Raw genomic sequence first — 19586 nt, 5'->3', positions numbered from 1 at the left:
ATAGCACTGTTAATGACTCCTTCCGTCACTCTATTGATGATCAAGAGTAGACCAATGGGGCGGTGACTGGCTGGGTTGGATTTGTCCTACCTTTTGGGTACAGGACATTCCTGGACAACTTTAGGGATTACTCTGTGAGACAACTCCCCCTGTGTGAGCACTAGTCCCCAGATGTTATGAAGGAGGACCTTGCAGGGTCAACAGGGCTGTTTCAGCTGTGGTCTTTTCTGGTGCCTAGGCGGATGTCCACTGGTGCGACTGGCTTCATTTCCTTGTTGAGACTTCATAGTCATTGATCACAACTGAGTGGCTTGCTGGGCCATTTCAGATGAGAGTCATTGTTGTGGGTCTGAAATCTAAAGTAGGTAAGGATGGGAGATTTCCTTCTTATATTAGTGAGCTGTGTGCGTTTTTCTGATAATTGATAATGGTTTCATGTAGATGGTTTCAATGAATTCTTAAGCCCAGATTTTTTAATGAATTCAAATTCCAGCATCTGCCATGGCAGGATTCAAACCTGCGTACCCAAAAAGTCAGCTGAGTTTCTAGATTATACCTCTCGGCCACTGCCTCCCCAGTTTAGCAGTGGTTAGTATTCACTTTGTCATGAAACATCCCAATTACACCTTACTGAACAAAGATTACAGCTTTATAGCACTTCTATTGGTAAAATATGAGAGTGGAAAGTGAGAAATTCTCACCAAATCAATGGATTTCATGATTGCCAGCTCTTGGCGATTGTGCTGAGGGATTGGATAATGAGGAGTGCACAATGCAGCCCCTGGCAGAACATTGTTTGGCAGATTGAAACTTCAGGATATTCAAATTAATCTTCGCTTGCTTAAATCATGGACTTGTGATCATATTCAGAGGGATAATGATGGGGAATGTTAACAGTTCACTGTTTCAAATTCTGCAAATCCAGACTAATATAATTTGAGTATATCTGCATTATTTTGCTTTTGGTCTTTTTTTTTATAAATTAGTTTTTAAGACCATTGGATATTGGAACAGAACTAGACCATTCAGCCCACTGAGTCTGATTTGCCATTCAATTATAGTTGAAATGTTTCTCAACCCCATTCTTCTGCCTTCTCCCCATAACCCTTGATCCTCTTACTAATCCCCTTAATATTCCTTTTACTCATCCCTTTATTCCATTCACCCAAACTGTTGCATTGGAATGGAAAGTAAGGTTCTGGTTCTGTGCTTAAAGTTTAATGCAGTGAAGGTACAACCTGAACAGAAGAAAATACAACCTCAGTCTCAGACACCAACCACAATATGCTTCTAATTTTAAGATTTTGAACTTGGTACTTCCTGCCTTTCAGTGTTCTTTGATACTTTTCCTTTGCTTGATGAAATTAAGCCCAATGTATGTTGTTCCAACAAACCTTTTTGTTAATTAAAAGTGAATATATTTCCCATAGGACACAATACAAGGAGGATATCCCCTATTGTATCAACACTTGCATTAACAACAAAATTACAGGAATTGAAGAAAGTGTGACATTTACAGGAGATAAGTGTTTTCAGCAAGGCAGTTTAATATAGTATTGCACACACAGATCAACTCCAACTGCAGTGTTCAGATGAAGCAAGGTCAGATAATGGGTAATAATTGAACCAAAATGCACACCTACATTTGAGTCCTCAGAATTCAGTCCTATTTTGAAATCTATACTTTTTATTGTTATTGTTATAAAATACCGCAATATTATAATGTCATTATTCACTTACAATAGGTAGACTTGGACAAGTGCATGCTGGCACAATGTAATGTCTGTTTTGAAGTAATTTTATACAACACCAAGATATCATATAATAAATAACAAACATTGTAGCAATTTTGGAGGTAGCGATGGGAGGAAAATTGGCTGATACTTGCTCATCAGCGTGTTCAGTGATGTTATTGCACATCTTTGAACTAATGGGACTTGAACCTTGGCTTCCTGGCTCAGGGGGTAGGACACTAGCTCTGACCTATTTGTTAATGAAGGTTTAGGAGATGTAAAGGAGGATGTGTCGCACAACAACAGCAATAGAATGCAAATCCCATACAAAATATTTATGGGGAAATTCCTATTCTAAATATAGACACAGGACGTTATAGTGGAATAGTCTTGCTAAAAGTTAAAGTCATGTGAACTCCCTTCCTAACAGCATTGTGTGTGTCCCTGTAACCTAAAAAAAGGAAGAGATTCAAGAAGATGGCTTACCAATTCCTTCTTCAGGCTAGTTGGGGATAGGCAATAAATAATGGACTGGACAGCAATTTCCTTTGAGTGAGCAAAAGGATCAGGAAGCTACTATAGGCAGTCTGCGGCTAGACAAATGATTGTTTTAAATACTTTCTTGACAAACTTTTGGTTTTAAAAATTTGTTTACAATGGTTTGTTATATCCACTTATGAATAAGGAATGGATAGTGCGGAAAAATGAGGAAACAGACCGCACCTGAACAATTCAGTATTGCAGCAGAATGAAATACACTAACCTGCTCAGAGATTTGGAGGAACTGTGTACTGAAGATGCAGAGATGCTACGAGAGCTGCAGCAACTCCGTCCTTTGTGTGACTTCCGTGGTGGTGATTCACTGGGTGATCTATTTAGGAAAGGAGCAATGTATGAGGTGTCGACCATTACAAAACAAAATTCTTCCATGACAGTAGAATCAACAAAGGGGGGTTCAGGATTATAAGAGACTGTTAATGATATAAAACAGGAATAGGCTATTCAGCAAATCAAAGTCTGTTCTATTATTTTATTGGGTGGCACAATTCTTATTCATAATGTCAAAATTTGATTCACCATTATAAAGATCACCAGAAATACCATCAAAAATTCTTCATATTATTGTGTAAATTGGCTTCCATGTTTGTCAAGTCCCTATGAACATTTTATATTTTTTCTGCCAAAATGGGCAATTTCATATTTTCCCATAGTATACTTTATTTGCCAGAATTTTGTCCATTTACTTAACCCATCTTTATCCCTTTATAACCACCTTAGATCATCCTCACAACTTATTTTCCTGTCTATCTTTGTGTCACCAGCAAATTTTCCAATCATATCTTTGGTCTGTTCATCTACACCATTTCTATAAATTGTGAAACCTTGAAGCCCCAGCACTGATCCCTGTGACACATAAATTGAACAGATTGCTGGACTATCAAACAAAGAAATTGGATATCTTGCCAAATAGAATATTAACTCATTCATGACTCCTCTGTTTACTGTTAGCCAGCCAATCTTCAATCCATGATAATATGCTGCCTCCTCATATCAACAGCTTCTATTTTCCACAATAATCTTTGATGTAGCACTCCATCATAGAGTCAGAATCATACAGCATGGAAACAAACCCTTCAGTCCAACATATTCATGCTGACCACTTTTCCCAAACTAAAGTTGTTCCGTCTGCCTGCATTTGGCCCACATCCCTCTGAATATTTCCTATTCAAGTACCTGTCTAAATGTCTTTTAAATGTTGTAATTGTACCCACCTCTACCACTTCCTCTGGCAGTTCATTCCATACATGCAACACCCTCAGTGTGAAAAAGTTTCCCTCAGGTCTCTTAAAATTTTCCCCTCTCACTTTAAAAGTATGCCCTCTAGATTTGAATTATCATACCCAAGAGAAAAGATCAGTCAGTTTAATTTCACTGGTGTACAACAATTATTTGGGATAGAATAAATAGTCACATTGGAAAAAATGTGGGTTAATTTGGAAGTTGTTATGGATTTATTAAGGGAACATTGTGTCTGACTAATTGATGAACGTTTGAAGGCAACACAAAGGTTTAGTGAGGGAATGGCTCTTGATGTTCCATACATGGACTTCCAAAATGGTTTCAATATTGTGCCACTGGCGAAGAAAGTGATAGTTCTGAAATAAAAGAGACAACAGAAATATGGATACAAAACTGGCTGAGTGATGGAAAACTGAGAGAAATAGTCTTTTCCAGGCAGAGAATGGTTTGTAACAGAGTTCCCCAGGGGTTGGTCTTGGGACCCTTGCTTTCCTTGATATATAGAAATAATCAAAATCTTGGTGTGTAGGGGATAATTTGGGAGAACACAAAACTTGGGAGAACTCTAAACTAGGAAGGGGACATTGTAGAACTTCAAAAAACATTAACAAGTTGGTAGACTGGGCAGATAGGTTGCAGATGAAGTTCAATGCAGAAAGTGAGAGGTGATATACTTTGATACAAAGAACACCGGGAGACAGTATAAAATACAACATAGGGTGTAAAGGGTGTACAGGAGCAGTGAGTCATGGGCATAAATGAGTAAAGGTGAGAGGAGAGGCAGAGAGAGCTGTTAGAAAAGCATGCCATTTTCTATTGGCTTGATTAACAGGGACTTCAAGAGAAGGGAGATTATGATGAGCCTACGTAAGAGAACGGTTCGACCTCAACTGGAGGTCAACGTACAATACTGCACATACACTGTAGGAAGGTTGGGAATGCATTGGAGAGAGTACAGAAGAGGTTTACAAGAATGGTTCCATGGATGAGAAACTTCAGTATGAGGAAACATTAGAGAGAGGTTGGGACTGCTTTCTTTGGGGAGGAAATTTGATCGAAGTTTTCAAAATCATGAGGAGTCTGGAAAGAGCAGACAGAAGCTGTTTGGTAAAAGCTGTTTTCACTCGGATAAAGATTGAGTATTCAAGAGCATAGTTTTAAAGTGCTTTGTAAAAGAAGCAAATGCAGGGAGACGGGAATTTTTTTCACACAGCAAGCAGTTACGTTATGGAATACACTGCTTGGAGAAATGGTGGAGGAGAGTTGAACTGAGGCATTCAAGAAAACATTGGCTGGTTGTTCAAATAGAAACAATTGACAGGGCTATGGAGAAAAGGCAGGAAATTTGCACAAAGTCAGAACGTACAGAGAGCCAGTGCAGACATGATGGGTCAAATGGCCTCCATATGCAGCATTGAAAAATAGCAACAATCACAGACTTACAAAGTGAAGACCAATACAAAATCCCTATTCAATTCAAACACCATCTTCTTATTTTCCATGGACTCTCTCTTTTTGGGACAAAAGCTCACTTTCTTAACTCTCTTCTATTTTAAGTATGGATGGAACGCCTTACCAGGAAATTCAACTTAAGATTTATTTTATCAAGATTTATTTATTTATTTATAGAAAGGAAAGCAGAGAATTGGAAGGGTGTCATTCATCAGGCTGTGAATGTTAGTACAGTTGACATTGTTGGATTTTTGCCATGTAGGAGTATAAAGGTTTCTGGGACAAAGGAAGGAAAATGGTGTGGAAGTGATAACGAGCAGTTTGAATAACCCTGGGGACTGAGATAGCCAATTCCTTTTCCTCATGATATGTCAGCACATGCATTTAAGTGAGGTTAAACTTGGAGTTTCTCACCTGTGTATAAAACACATGCTTCTCAGAGTATCAGACCGATTCATGTTGGTTTCTCCCAATGGCAATCAGAAAAAGGTGGACATTTGGAATGAATAATGCTTTTCTCCCTGCTGTGTCATTCAGACAGCCCTCCACTGTACCTCCTCCATTCACTGTTCCACTGGTCGAAATGCCTCCCCTCCTCCCCTCGCCAAACATAATAGACAGGGTCCCCTTTGCTCTCACTTTCCACCCCACCAGTCTACACATCCTCAAAAGTTTCCACCAACTCCAACTGGACCCCACCACCCAGAACACCTTCCCCTCCCCACCCCTCTTTGCCTTCCACAAGGACCATTCCCTTCGCCAATCCCTGGTGCGTGCCACTCTCCCCACTAATACCGCTAACCTACTCCCCCCACCCCACCCCGGTAGCTTCTCTGTAACCGTAAAAGATGAAAACCTGCCGACACACCAGCCCCTTTACCTCCATCCAGGGCCCCAAACAGTCCTTCCAGATGAGACAGAGGTTCGCCTGCCTCTAATTCAACCTAGTTTACTGTATCCAGTGCTCCCAATATGGTCTTCCCTACATCGGTGAGATCAAATGTAAAGTAAGGACACATTTTACCGAGCATCTCAGCCAGGCCTGCGGGGCTGACCTGACCTCTCAGTCACCGCCTATCTTAATTCCCCTTTCCACACCCTTTCCAACATGACCAACCTTGGCTTCCTCCATTGCCACAGTGAATCAAACTGCAAATTGGAGGAACAACAACTCATCTTCCACCCGGGCAGCCTACAGCCTGGAGGACTCAACACTGAGTTCTTCAATTTCAAATAACCTCCCTTCCCAGCTCCCGACTCCCTTTGCAGCCCCTCCTCCTCCCTTCCATTTCGCCCACCAAGTCCTTCTTCCAGCTACCAACCGGATTCATCGACCAACGACCAACCAGGTTCTACCCACCAACTGTATTCCTCACCACTCTGCCTCTCTCCCCATCCAAACCACCTCCCCCCCCCATCCCACTTTATCTGCAGCTCCCTCTACCCCTACCTCCATTCCCAAAGAAGGGTTAAACCTGAAACATTGGCTTTAGCACTTTCTGATGCTGCCTGGCTTGCTGTGTTCTTCCAGCCTCTGGCTTGTTTCATTTGGATTCCAGCATCTGCAATTTTCATTGTCTCCGATTTTAAATGAAGCAGCAGCTGACTGATTGCCAACACCCTTCAATAGGTTACATGCGACTATGTTTGGTCTCCATTGATAATGCTACTTTTAATCAATCTGTTTGGACATGCTATGACATATCTCCAAGGCAGATGGGATTTGAAACCAGACCTTCTGATCCAGAAGTAGGGAGACTACCACTGTCTCACAAGACCTGTTTGGATTGTCCGATGTTTATATACTGTCTCTGTTGTGAAACCACGTTAATCCACGTTACTTCGATTCTCTCACTTGCACAGTCATCTTCACACTGCTTGCTGCAACACGGTTAAAAATCATACAACACCAGGTCATAGTCCAACAGATTTAACCTGTTGGACTATAACCTGGTGTTGTGTGATTTTTAACTTTGTCCACCCCAGTCCAACACCGGCATCTCCAAATCATGGCTGCAACACCAGTACTCTGAGAACACTGGGCCTAGTACAGATGCCAAAGTCGAGATTAGGAGCAGGACTGTACTGTACCCATTGGTACTAAGTGGGATGTTCTCACAGAACTGTGCCTCTCTAACACCACCCTCCAGATTGTAGGTGTAACTGATTCACCAAAGATTTGTGTAAAATAAAAAAGTTATTGATAGAAACTGAGCTTGAAATGAAAGATTAAAAAGGAGCATAAAAACACATTATGGCGAGAAAACACAGGTAAGTGGAAAAGCAGAACCTTCTCCAGGTAGCAACAGGAATGTGATGGCATGTGTTTCGGAAGATTGAAGGTGAATTCAGTCCCTGGATCTAACTGGTGTTGAATTCTGTTGCTCACATTAAAGCATTGTCATAGGACGTTTCCAAATTGACCAATTTATATTCCTCATCATATAAGATTCTTGTGTTTGGATGAACATGCATTGACTGAACGTTTTTAATTAATTCCATTGACACCAAAACAAAGAATAAAAGGTAACAAAGCAGGTTATTAAATAATTCAACCTACCGCTTTCTTTGTTTGATTCTGTCTCTGCGTTTGCTTTTAGGAGTTGTAGACCTACAAGACAAATTATTGCAAATTAGGGAACAATACAACATTTCTCCAGAATGTCACAGCCACAAACCTGCTGCCTCTGATGTCAGTGCACAAACCTTTCAGCAGGTGGATTTCTTCTGGTAAAGTTCATTTAAAAAAAAATAATGTCTGTGCTCATCAGAGTTGACAATGCTAGCTTTGGAAAATAGAATATTTTGCATAATTCATTCTAAATGTTAGCACCAAATATTACTAGCTCAGGGAAGGATAATCAATCCAATGGACCATTTGCATAGTTGAACACTTCCTACTGTTTCTCACCAACCTTATTGCATTTGTAGCTACTCACTATAATGTATACAGAGGTTTTCAGCAGGAACTGTAATTGTGGCAGTATACACTTATACACTGTGAAGGTTCTGATGTAGTGGTGCTGGTGTTGGACTGGGCTGGACAAAGTCAAAAAATCACACCACACCAGGTTATAGTCCAACAAATTTATTTGAAATCACACAAGCTTTTGGAGCAACACTCTTTCATCAGCTGTAGGGAATGGGGGCACACTGACACAGAGTTTATAAGCAAAGGGATTAAAGGATCATACAATTGGTGCAAGTGGAGTGAACAAACCTAAAATGGCTGAAGGAGAACTCTGTTGGAAAGGAGATGAAAGTTTAGATTGATTAAGATGCAAATTTAGAATTTGTTCCAAGTCACTGCCCTGAGATAATTAAAGATTTTATTGGTGTCTGTCTACTTTCCAAATTTCAATCAAGCAGAGATGCAGAAGTGACAACTCAGGTCAGTCAGACACTGAATTGTAGGTGTGAAACCTTATTCAGAATCTGTCGCCAAGTTCTATCCCAAAAGCAGGAATTTATAAAATGCCACCCTGACTGATGGTAATTACAAATTGTGTGTTGTTTGAACAAAATAGAATGTATCTGCAAAAAAACAAACATCTTGGATGAAATGATTCACCCCATAGATTTTATACATAAATGTGCTTGTGTGTGCGCGGGCGCTTGAGAGACAGTCTGTGTGTGAGACAGAGTATATATGTGTGAAAGAACATGTGTGTGAGAGTGCGTGTGTGCAGGGGTGTGTGAGTATGAGCGAGAGAGTGTGTGTAGGGGTGCATGTGTGAATGTGAGTGTGTGTGTGTGTGTCAGAGAAAGTGTGTGAGAGAGCGTGTGCGTTTGAGAGAGAGACACAGTGTGTGTGAGTGAGTGAGTGTGTGAGTGTGTGTGTGTGAGTGTGTGTGAAAGAGAGAGAGAGATAACAATTTATCAAGGGGATGCTATCAAAACAGTGAGGAAGATTTTACAGATACAGAACAGTGTGGTGTGCTCGGTGATTCTGCATTGATGTGTATCTTGAAGTCCACCTTGAAGGATGCTAACTCGAAGAACAGAGGCTGAATATCCTTGACTGCTGACGTGTTCCCCGACTGGGAGAAAACTGGTATTCTTGTCTGGCAATTGTCTTTGTACGTCTGCATTGTCTCGCCAATATAGAGTCATAGGTCATAGGGATGTACAGCATGGAAACAGACCCTTTGGTCCAACCTGTCCATGCCGACCAGATATCCCAACCCAATCTAGTCCCATCTGCCAGCACCCGGCCCATATCCCTCCAAACCCTTCCTATTCATATACCCATCTAGATGCCTCTTAAATGTTGCAATTGTACCAGCCTCCACCACATCCTCTGGCAGCTCATTCCATACACGTACTACCCTCTGCGTGAAAAAGTTGCCCCTCAGGTCTCTTTTATATCTTTCCCCTCTCACCCTAAACCTATGCCCTCTAGTTCTGGACTCCCCCACCCCAGGGAAAAGACTTTGTCTATTTATCCTATCCATGCCCCTCATAATTTTGTAAACCTCTATAAACCTCAGCCTCCGATGCTCCAGGGAAAACAGCCCCAGCCTGTTCATCCTCTCCCTGTAGCTTAGATCCTCCAACCCCGGCAACATCCTTGTAAACCTTTTCTGAACCCTTTTAAATTTCACATCTTTCCGATAGAAAGAAACCAGAATTGCACGCAATATTCCAACAGTGGCCTAACCAATGTCTTGTGCAGCCGCAACATGACCACCCAACTCCTGTACACAATACTCTGACCAACAAAGGAAAGCATACCAAACGCCTTCTTCACTATCCTATCTACCTGCACCTCCACTTTCAAGGAGCTATGAACCTGCACTCCAAGGTCTCTTTGTTCAGCAACACTCCCCGGAGCCTTACCATTAAGTGTATAAACCCTGCTAAGATTTGCTCTCCTAAAATGCAGCACCTCGCATTTATCTGAATTAAACTCCATCTGCCACTTCTCAGCCCATTGGCCCATCTGGTCCAGATCCTGTTGTAATCTGAGGTAACCCTCTTCGCTGTCCACTACACCTTCATGCCTTGGGGCATCCTTGCCTGTGTATATGAGATAGACAACACTGGCTGAGTCGGATGAGTATCTGCTGTGTATGTGAGGATTGTATCCATGTTGATGACCTGATAGGTCGTACAGTGGTTGCTGTGGCAGGGTTGTGCGGTGTCAATGTTGTCCTAAAGGCTGGGTAGTTTGCTGCAAACAATGGTCCATTTCAGGTTTGGCAGTTATTTGAAGGCGAGAAGTCGAGGTGTAGGAAAGATCTTGGCAAGATGCTTGTCGCCATTGATAATGTGTTGAAGGCCACAAAGAACATGGCATAGTCTGTCTGTTCCTGGGAACTACTGGATGATGAAGGGTCCTCTCTGTCGTGTCCTGTGCCTTCTGAGGAGATTGCTGCGATTTTTCCCTGTGGCACATCGGAACTGGTGATTGGTGAGTTGAGCATTGTATCCCATTTTTATGAGGGTCCCTTCAGGTGTCCATCTCATTCCTCCTCATCAGAGCAGATCCTGTGTATATGCACCTACAATTCAATGTCTGATGTGAGATGTCGCCTTTTGTATCTCTGCCTGATTGAAGTTTGGAAAGTTAGGCAGACACTGATAAAACCTTTCATTTTCTAAGGGCAGAATCAGAATCTGACTTGAAACAGATCCTGAATTTGCATCTTAATCATTCAAAACTTGCATCTCCTTTCCAATAGATAAAAGCAAATTACTGTGGATGATAGAATCTGAAACCAAAAGAGAAAATGCTGGAAAATCTCAGCAGGTGTGGCAGCATCTGTAAGGAGAGAAAAAAGCTGATGTTTCGAGTCCAACTGACCCTTTGTCAAAGCTTAAAAAAAAGGGAGAAATAGGGAGGTATTTATACTAGGCTAAGAGAAGGTGAGTCATGGCTCCAGAAGCAAAGGTAGCAGTAAAGAGGTGATAATGAGAGATTATAGGGATAGTAGGAGCTGTGAATGACCAATGCTGAAGTCAGTGCTATGTGACAAAATATGTGGGGGATGTGGGGGGGAAGGGTGAAGCAGAGGCAAAATGGGAAACAGGGGAGAAAGGTAGATCTTACCTTTCGTGACAACCTAGTCCACTCCTCCATCACACCTAACACTCCACTCTCTCATCACCTTTTTTCTCTCCTCTTCCCCCTTTGCTACCCTTCTCCCCTGTTTCCCATTTTGCCTCTGCTTCACCCTTCCCCCCCCCCCCCCATCCCCCACATAGTTTGTCACATAGCACTGGCTTCAGCCTTGGTCATTCACAGCTCCTAATATCCCTATAATCTCTCTCTGCACTGTCATTATCACCTCTTTATTGCTACCTTTGCTTCTGGAGCCATGACTTACCTTCCCTCAGCCTAGTATAAATACCTCCCTATTTCTCCCTTTTTTTTAGCTTTGACAAAGGGTCAGTTAGACGTGAAATGTCAGCTCTTTTCGCTCCTTACAGATGCTGCCAAACCTGCTGAGATTTTCCAGCATTTTCTCTTTTCCTTTCTAATAGAATTCTCCATCAACTTTGTTTGTTCATTAGGTTTGTTCATTGAACTTACACCAATTGTATGATCCTTTGATCTCTCTGCCTATGAATTCTGTGTTGGTGTGCCCTTTTTCACGACACCTGATGAAAGAGTGTTGCTCCAAAACCTTGTGATCTCAAACAAACTTGGACTGTAACCTGGTGTCATGTGACTTTTGACTATATAGGTCCTAAAAGCATCTTGGAAAAGTTTTATGGACCAAGAGTGGCCTCAGAGTTACTCAGAGGCCTCAGTTCATTTCTTGACTGAACTCGATAAAGTGACTATGTATGAAAACTGGATTAGTGGTGCTGGAAGAGCACAGCAGTTCAGGCAGCATCCAACGAGCAGCGAAATCGACGTTTCGGGCAAAAGCCCTTCATCAGGAAGAAGGGCTTTTGCCCGAAACGTCGATTTCGCTGCTCGTTGGATGCTGCCTGAACTGCTGTGCTCTTCCAGCACCACTAATCCAGTATTTGGTTTTCAGCATCTGCAGTCATTGTTTTTACCTATGTATGAAAACTGTTCATTTTTCTGCGTAAAGAGATAAAATGTCAATAATTTATTTTTCTCTCAGACGATCATAGTCAGTGCAGTTCTGTTTCCCAGCAGGCAGTGGAGCTTGTGTCACTCAATTCATTCAGGGCAGAGTGGATATAATTTTGATTGAGAATGGCATCAAGGTTTATGGGGACAGACAGGAAAATGGGACTGAGTCCACAAAGAGATTACTCACGATCTTACTGAATGGTGGTGCAGTCCCAAATAGCCCATTTCTGTCACCAAGTCCTATGCTTCTTCAACTTTAGATGAATGCCTCTTGTCCATTCACTAGTACCTACAGTACCGTGATACACAACCTCCTTAATAATGCTGGGGAATTGAGTTTTAGGTAATGGAAGCCTATCAATGCAACATAAATATGATTATTGCACCAAGTATCCATGATACAAAACCAATGCTCATTTACAGGATGGACAATACATATATAGGGTCTCAAAACCAGCAACTTTAGAACAAAGGACTACTGGATTTTGGATCATGCTGGATTTTTGGCAAGCTTGGTCAGATGGGGTCAAGGGTCACTTGCAATGCGGAAATAAACCAGCCAGCAAGTGAAGCAGGTGATAACTAGTCTGGAGCTGCATCGTGTTAATGCAGGGCGAGCTGAATTATCCAGATAGGTTTGTTTTATTTTAGGGAGAAAGTGAGGACTGCAGATCAGAGTCAAAAAGTGCGGTGCTGGAAAAGCGCAGCCGATCAGGCAGCATCCGAGGAGTCTTACTTGCTGTGCTTTTCCAGCACCATACTTTTTGACTTTGATTTCCAGCATCTGCAGTCCTCACTTTCTCCCAGTTGATTATAACTTTACTGCAAAGCCTCTTCCAAGGATGCCCACCTTGGAGAAGTTCTCCTCCATCTACAAGGATTGCGGTGAGTCTCTCTCTCACTGCACCCCTCCTACCCACCAACCCCAAGAGCCTCTCCTACCTATCGCCTTCCCAGTTACCTACCCCCAGCCCCACACACCTCCCATTTATCTCTCAGATCCCTACACCCCCCCATTCCTGATAAAGAGCTTATGCTCGAAACATCGACTCTTCTGCTCCTCGGATGTTGACTGACCAGCCGTGCTTTTCCAGCACCACACTTTTTGACTTTTTTTATTTTACTTAACTAAAACTGATGTGCTGTACATGATAAAAATGTTTGTTTTTCTGACTCTCTGGTGTTTGGACAGTTGAATTTGAGACATTACACCTGTATAAATAAAGTCCAAAAGCTTTTCACAAGTAGGCAAAATGAAACGGTGTGCCAGGCTAGGAAGGGAACAATTAAATTAGGTGGAGGCTAGAATTGAGGGAAAGGTATTGAAGACGTCTATTGAAGGCAGAGTGAGATTGAGAGGTATTCAGAGAAGTTTAGGGAGATCTTTCCAAAGATTAAAACTAAGCTATCTGAATGTTGTGTGAAAATGGTTGATGGGTGCGGTGAGGCACCAGATCGGGACTGGACTGAGGGTTGGAGTTAGTGAATCTTTTGATCTCCTTCTCTAATACCTCCTATGTGGCACTATGTCATTTTTTCTCTCTTTGTATTCCCATGAGGCACCTTAACATACTCACTTTGTTAAAGGCACTTTATAAATGCAAGTTATTAGAAAAGAATTTTAAAATACAAGCATAACATTACCTCACCTAATTATAAAATTCTTTTGGTTCAATCAAATTTGATAGGGGCCTGCATTGTTGCTTTTAACTGTACCTCTGGGCAAAATGTAGATCAATTATTGTACTTTTTTATAGTACTTAAGACTTATTAAAATTCTGACAATGTTCTCGTAACTGTAATATCATTTTGAATATGTCAATGGAATTATAACTGATTTAAATCTCAATTCGAAAAGCAATGATACAAAGAGCAGTACAGTCCCATACTCCTCGAGCTCATTCTAACTGAAAATACAATCAGATTACTTTGTGCAGTTCACCCAAATTGCTTTCAGTCTAAGGAGAGAAGTGAGTCATTCACATGCAACAGATAAATAACCAATCCCAGTGCACAAATTTTATTATATCTTCAGAAATGATATCATCAATCATTCTGGTTACTGAATAGACATTTGGCTATTGATTGCAAATTTCCAGCTTTCACGTTTGGAAGATGAGGTCTACCTTTCCTGCCACTTAATTTTCCTGTATGCTGAAATGGACTCATTGGTGATTGAAAGTTCAATGAATTTCAGTAAGAAAGAAGTCTCTGGACATTATCCATAATCTCACCAGCCAAGAGTAGAGTTTCAGAATTAGGAAGAGGCGGCAACTTTTGGAACGCTGAAATTTGATTTTCATCTTTCACTGCAGATTAAAATATGATCCTTGTGAATGGAATGGTTGGATGGGTGAGCATTAGCAATGAACACTGATATGGATATTTTACAACCGTATCGGATGGTTTTCTGTGCTTACCTATGCCTCCTCTTTTTTCTGGAGCCTGAATCAGACCTGAACAGGATGAGAAGTCAGTAAATACAGGTTTCAATTGATGCTATCTCTGGCATAATGCACAATAATACCTCAACGAACTATCTTCAATAGGAACTTGCAGAGTATTTCAATGAGTGGTTCATTTCAAATAAGAAAAACCATTTTCTTTATAACCAGTTTCTGATCATTAGAATGCAACATTTAGCTATTTCTCAAGATCTCCTTCTACTGCCTTAGAAGCTGCCATGCACTAGAAACACAAATGTAATTTTCTCTCAGATGTGTATTTAATGATGGAAAAAGTCTATTCAGAAGGCTTCAGTAGAATATTAAAAGGCTATCTGACAGGATGCAGGCCCCAATTTCAAGATATTGGGATTCAACTGTTGAAATGATTTTACAATAATTAGATGACATTCTAATTAAAGGTTTTTCAAACTATAACACTTGCATCCACATTTCCTTATTATTTTATCTGTCTTCTAATTCAAAGAGATAGGGCAAAATTCCCTGGGGTGTGTCAGAGCAGGGAACATGGCAGGTCTCAATTAGATCAGGGTCAATATCTTGGTTTCTTGGCTGAGACAGAGATGAAGTCAGTAGTGCTGCAGTGGCAGGTTGGGTCTCATATCATCCAGTGGTGTGTTCCTAGTTTCAATATATCTACATCTCATGAACACTCAATATTTGGGAGCATTTTCAAATATAAGTTAAGCCCTACTTTCAAGATTAAGACAATAATGCCAAGAAACTGCTGGCACCAAATATGGTTGATTTTTAAAAAATGTTTCAAACTAGTTGAGGTTGTGTCTGTGGATCAGACTCCCAGTGGCAGGAAAACTATAAGTGATTAAATCAGAGCAGGAAGGGAACAAAATGGAAAACTCACCCATAATCTTACCTATATGTTTAGCTGCCCTGTTGCTCATGGGTATGCTATTTTCTTCTGTGTAGGTCCATCATTATATATCCATTGTAGCTTGTCGGCAACTGCTCTGTAAAGTCCATCAATGAACTATGCCTAAGTCGTCCCCTCTTCCTGCTGCCCTCCACTTTACCTTCTAGAAAATTGCTTGCCCATTTGTATATACTTTAAGTAAAATTCAACAGTTTAGTTAGCCTCTCTGCTTTATCTGTCTGCTGCAGCCCAGTAAAAGTTGATGTCTTGTATTTGGCTACATTGACTGACTCAAAGTGCTTTGAACTACCAGGAGACTGACTCATGGGACACAGTATTGATGAGCTTCAGAACCTTGCAGTTCTTGGTCTAAACTTTAAAGGGTCAGCACACAACTAAAGTAAGGAGAGACCATCCCTTAAAGTGGTATCATAGATCTCACTCATTAAAAGGGAACACTTAGGAGGATGCTTGCAGGGAAAGGGAGAGGGAATGGCAGGGTGAGAGTCACCCAACTAAGCTTGATGAACACTACCTTCTCTCAGAGATGAAGCGATATGCATCGTATCAGAGGCCATCATAGCACTGAGTGTTATAATATTGTAACAGCTGAATGCACAGTACTGTGCTCCAACACAACTGTTAGCAAGATCAAAACCTAATCCTCAGAGCAGAAGAGAAAGTTTTCCAGTCCCAGCAGTTACAGCATCGCTCCTTGAACCAACAATGTGGAGATGTTTCTCATATCACTGGTCTTTGGGTGAGCTGAGTACATGAAGTTGATTGGACCAGCTTTTCCTTTCCCCTCTTATTCTTCCTTCCAAGACAAAATGGTTGACAGCTGTGTCAAGTATCATTGAGGCTGGATCAAGAGTCCATGAACATTTGGGTTTTGGAGGTTAATCATCTCCTACACATCTCTGCAGGAGTTCCTCAGAAGAGTGTTTGAAGCCTAACTATCTTTAGCTGCTTCATCAATGACTCAACCTGCATCATAAGGTCAGAAGTGGGATGTTCACTGATGATTGCACAATGTTCAGCACTATTCACAACTCCTCCAGTACTGAAACAAAATGCAGCACGATCTTGACAACATTCAGGCTTGTGTCAAGCGATGACTATGTCCAACAAAAGTTAACCAACCAATCCTTCCTTGAAATTCAATGGCATTACCATCACTCAATCTCTAACCAGCAAAATCCTGGGGATTAGCACTGACCAGAAACTGAATAGATACAGTAGTGGGACAGAGGCTAGAATTCTGCAGCGAGTAACTCACCTCTATCTCCCCAATTTCTGTAAGACCATAAGACATAGGAGTGGAAGTAAGGCCATTCAGCCCGTCGAGTCCACTCCGCAATTTAATCATGGCTGATGGGCATTTCAACTCCACTTACCCACATCCTCCCTGTAGCCCTTAATTCCTTGTGACATCAAGAATTGATCAATCTCTGTCTTGAAGACATTTAGTGTCCCGTCCTCCACTGCACTCCGCGGCAATGAATTCCAAAGTCCCACCACTCTCTGGCTGAAGAAATGTCTCCGCATTTCTGTTCTGAATTTACCGCCTCTAATTCTAAGGCTGTGCCCACTGGTCTTAGTCTCCTTGTCTAACGGAAACAATTTCTTAGCGTCCACCCTTTCCAAGCCATGTATTACCTTGTAAGTTTCTATGAGATCTCCCCTTAACCTTCTAAACTCCAAAGAGTACAATCCCAGGATCCTCAGGCGTTCCTCGTATGTTAGACCTACCATTCTAGGGATCATCTGTGTGAATCTCCGCTGGACATGCTTCAGTGCCAGTATGTCCTTCCTGAGGTGTGGGGCCCAAAACTGGACACAGTACTCCAAATAGGGCCTACCTAGAGCTTTATAAAGTCTCAGTAGCACATCGCTGCTTTTATATTCCAACCCTCTTGAGATAAATGACAACATTGCATTTGCTTTCTTAATCACGGACTCAACCTGCATGTTGACCTTCAGAGAATCCTCGACTAGCACTCCCAGATCCCTCTGTACTTTGGCTTTATGAATTTTCTCACTGTTTAGAAAGTTGTCCATGCTTGTATTCTTTTTTCCAAAGTCCAAGACCTCGCACTTGCTCACATTGAATTCCGTCAGCCATTTCCTGGACCACTCTTGCAAACTGTCTAGATCCTTCTGCAGCCTCCCCACTTCCTCAGTACTACCTGCCTGTCCACCTAACTTCGTATCATCGGTAAACTTCACTAGAATGCCCCCAGTCCCTTCATCCAGATCATTAATATATAATGTGAACAGCTGCAGCCCCAACACTGAACCCTGTGGGACACCGCTTGTCACCGGCTGCCATTCCGGAAAAGAACCTCTTATCCCATCTCTCTGCCTTCAATCAGACAATCAATCCTCAAGCCATGCCAGTAGCTCACCTCAAACACCATGGGCCCTTACCTTACTCAGCAGCCTCCCGTGTGGCACCTTATCAAAGGACTTTTGGAAGTTTAGATAGACCACATCCACTGGGTTTCCCTGGTCTAACCTACTTGTCACCTCTTCAAAGAATTCTAACAGGTTTTTCAGGCACGATCTCCCCTTACTAAATCCATATTGACTTGTTCTAATCCGACCATCCTCTTCCAAGAATTTGGAAACCTCATCCTTAGCGATGGATTCTAGAATTTTACCAACAACCGAGGTTAGGCTAATTGGCCTATAATTTTCCATCTTTTGTCTTGATCCTTTCTTGAACAATGGGGTTACAACAGCGGTCTTCCAATCATCCGGGACTTTCCCTGACTCCAGTGACTTTTGAAAGATCTCAACCAACGCCTCTGCTATTTCCTCAGCCAGCTCCCTCAGAACTCGAGGATGTAGCCCATCGGGGCCAGAAGATTTGTCAATTTTAAGACCTTTAAGCTTTTCTAGCACTTTCTCTTTTGTAATGGCAACCATACTCAACTCAGCCCCCTGACTCCCTTTAACGGTGGGATATTACTCATGTCTCCCACTTTGAAGACTGACGCAAAGTACTTATTAAGTTCTCCAGCTATTTCCTTATCTCCCATCACTAGGCTTCCAGCATCAGCTTGAAGTTAGGTAAAAACAATGACTGCAGATGCTGGAAACCAGATTCTGGATTAGTGGTGCTGGAAGAGCACAGCAGTTCAGGCAGCATCCAAGGAGCTTCGAAATCGACGTTTCAGGCAAAGGCCCTTCATCAGGAATAAAGCTTTGAAATCGACGTTTCGGGCAAAAGCCCTTCATCAGGAATAAATCCCGGTTCCTTATTCCTGATGAAAGGCTTTTGCCCGAAATGTCAATTTCAAAGCTCCTTGGATGCTGCCTGAACTGCTGTGCTCTTCCAGCACCACTAATCCAGAATCAGTTTGAAGTGGCCCAATGTCTACTTTTGCCTGTCGTTTGTTTCTTATGTATTGAAAGAAACTTTTACTATCATTTCTAATATTACTGGTTAGCCTACCTTCATATTTGATCCTCTCCTTCCTTATTTCTCTCTTTGTTATCCTCTGTTTGTTTTTGTATCCTTCCCAATCTTCTAATTTCCCGGTGCTCTTGGCCACTTTATAGGATCTCTTTTTCTTTGATACATTTCCTGACTTCCTTTGTTGGTCATGTCTGTCTAATCCTTCCCCGGATAATCTTTCTTTTCTTGGGGATGAACCTCTGTACTGTGTCCTCAATTATACCCAAAAACTCCTGCCATTTTTGCTCTACTGTCTTCCCCGCTAGGCTCTGCTTCCAGACGATTTTCGTCAGTTCCTCTCTCATGCCCTCGTAATTACCTTTGTTTAACTGTAACAGCATTACATCCGATTTTGCCTTCTCTCTTTCAAACTGCAGACTGAACTCCACCATATTATGATCGCTGCTTCCTAAGTGTTCCCTTACTTTAAGATCATTATAATGTCTGTCCACCTTCTCCAAGACATAAGTCAGGAGTGTGGTGGAAAGCTCCTCACTTCCCTGGATGGATGCAGCTCCAACAGTACTCAAGAAGCTTGACATCTAGGAAATAGCAGCTCATTTGACTGGTAATCAAACCACCACTTTCTACATTCACACCCTTCACACCAGACACACATTGACAAGAGGCACTACAGTAACTCACCAAGTCTCCTCAAAAGAAGCTCACAAATCCACATCCTCTACCATCTCAGAAGACAAGGTCAGCTGATGTACGACAGCTCCCCACCTTCAAACACCCTTCCAAGCCA

The 19586-nt window shown here is 41.9% G+C and overlaps 1 protein-coding gene across 14 annotated transcripts in view; it reads right to left on the bottom strand.

Moving 5' to 3' along the window:
* The window catches only part of srrm3 (serine/arginine repetitive matrix 3), a 779036-nt gene that overhangs the window by 56438 nt on the left and 703012 nt on the right, over positions 1 to 19586 (bottom strand). For all 14 annotated transcript variants that reach the window (XR_011963284.1, XM_072589350.1, XM_072589341.1 and 11 more), the window contains 3 exons: positions 14457 to 14492; positions 7546 to 7596; positions 2497 to 2604 (listed from right to left, as the gene is read on the bottom strand). Coding sequence is in view for 13 of the 14 variants with exons in the window: in XM_072589350.1 (XP_072445451.1) it covers positions 2497 to 2604; positions 7546 to 7596; positions 14457 to 14492 (195 nt within the window). In the remaining variant the exon portion in view is untranslated. The remainder of the gene's footprint in view (positions 1 to 2496; positions 2605 to 7545; positions 7597 to 14456; positions 14493 to 19586) is intronic.

Source organism: Chiloscyllium punctatum, chromosome 19, assembly GCF_047496795.1.
Source record: "Chiloscyllium punctatum isolate Juve2018m chromosome 19, sChiPun1.3, whole genome shotgun sequence".
In the NCBI taxonomy this organism is placed as follows: Eukaryota; Metazoa; Chordata; class Chondrichthyes; order Orectolobiformes; family Hemiscylliidae; genus Chiloscyllium; species Chiloscyllium punctatum.
The sequence above is the reverse complement of the archived record's forward strand: the minus strand, read 5'-3'. Positions and strand labels throughout refer to the sequence as shown.